The 408-nt window shown below is 50.0% G+C and overlaps 1 protein-coding gene across 1 annotated transcript in view; it reads right to left on the reverse strand.

The window, feature by feature from the left end:
- The window catches only part of LOC119591756 (serine/threonine-protein phosphatase 6 regulatory ankyrin repeat subunit A-like), a 4,370-nt gene that overhangs the window by 3,255 nt on the left and 707 nt on the right, over positions 1–408 (reverse strand). The window contains exon 2 of the mRNA XM_037940502.1: positions 17–261. Within this exon, the coding sequence (XP_037796430.1) occupies positions 17–261 (245 nt within the window). The remainder of the gene's footprint in view (positions 1–16; positions 262–408) is intronic.

Genomic DNA, 408 nt, shown 5'->3' on the forward strand with positions numbered 1-408 from the left:
CATGCTTCGGTATTACCACGAGAAGAGTTAACAGCGGCGTCTTCTCCAAAGCCTGCGCGTCTCCCCTTCTATTCTTCTTGCTGGCGGATGCCCCGAGACCCACCAGTTTGCCCACCACGAGAAGCTGCCCGTTTGAAACTGCGTCGTGAAGGGGCGTGTTGCCCAAATCGTTGACTAAATCCACGTCGGCCCCGCTCGCCACGAGAGCTTCCAGCGTTCCCAGGTGTTTCTTGTAGGCTGCCAAATGCATGGCCGTAGCACCTGAAAGTTGTCCGAGTTGAAGCGGCGATCAGAGTCTTCGCTAAAAAAGGCCTTTCAGATAATGTGAAGACTTGCCAACAGATACACTGTCATCGGAAAAGTCATTCTAACATGATCATGATAATAATGTTAATAATATTATCAATG

The sequence above is a fragment of the Penaeus monodon genome, chromosome 29 (assembly GCF_015228065.2).
Source record: "Penaeus monodon isolate SGIC_2016 chromosome 29, NSTDA_Pmon_1, whole genome shotgun sequence".
In the NCBI taxonomy this organism is placed as follows: domain Eukaryota; kingdom Metazoa; phylum Arthropoda; class Malacostraca; order Decapoda; family Penaeidae; genus Penaeus; species Penaeus monodon.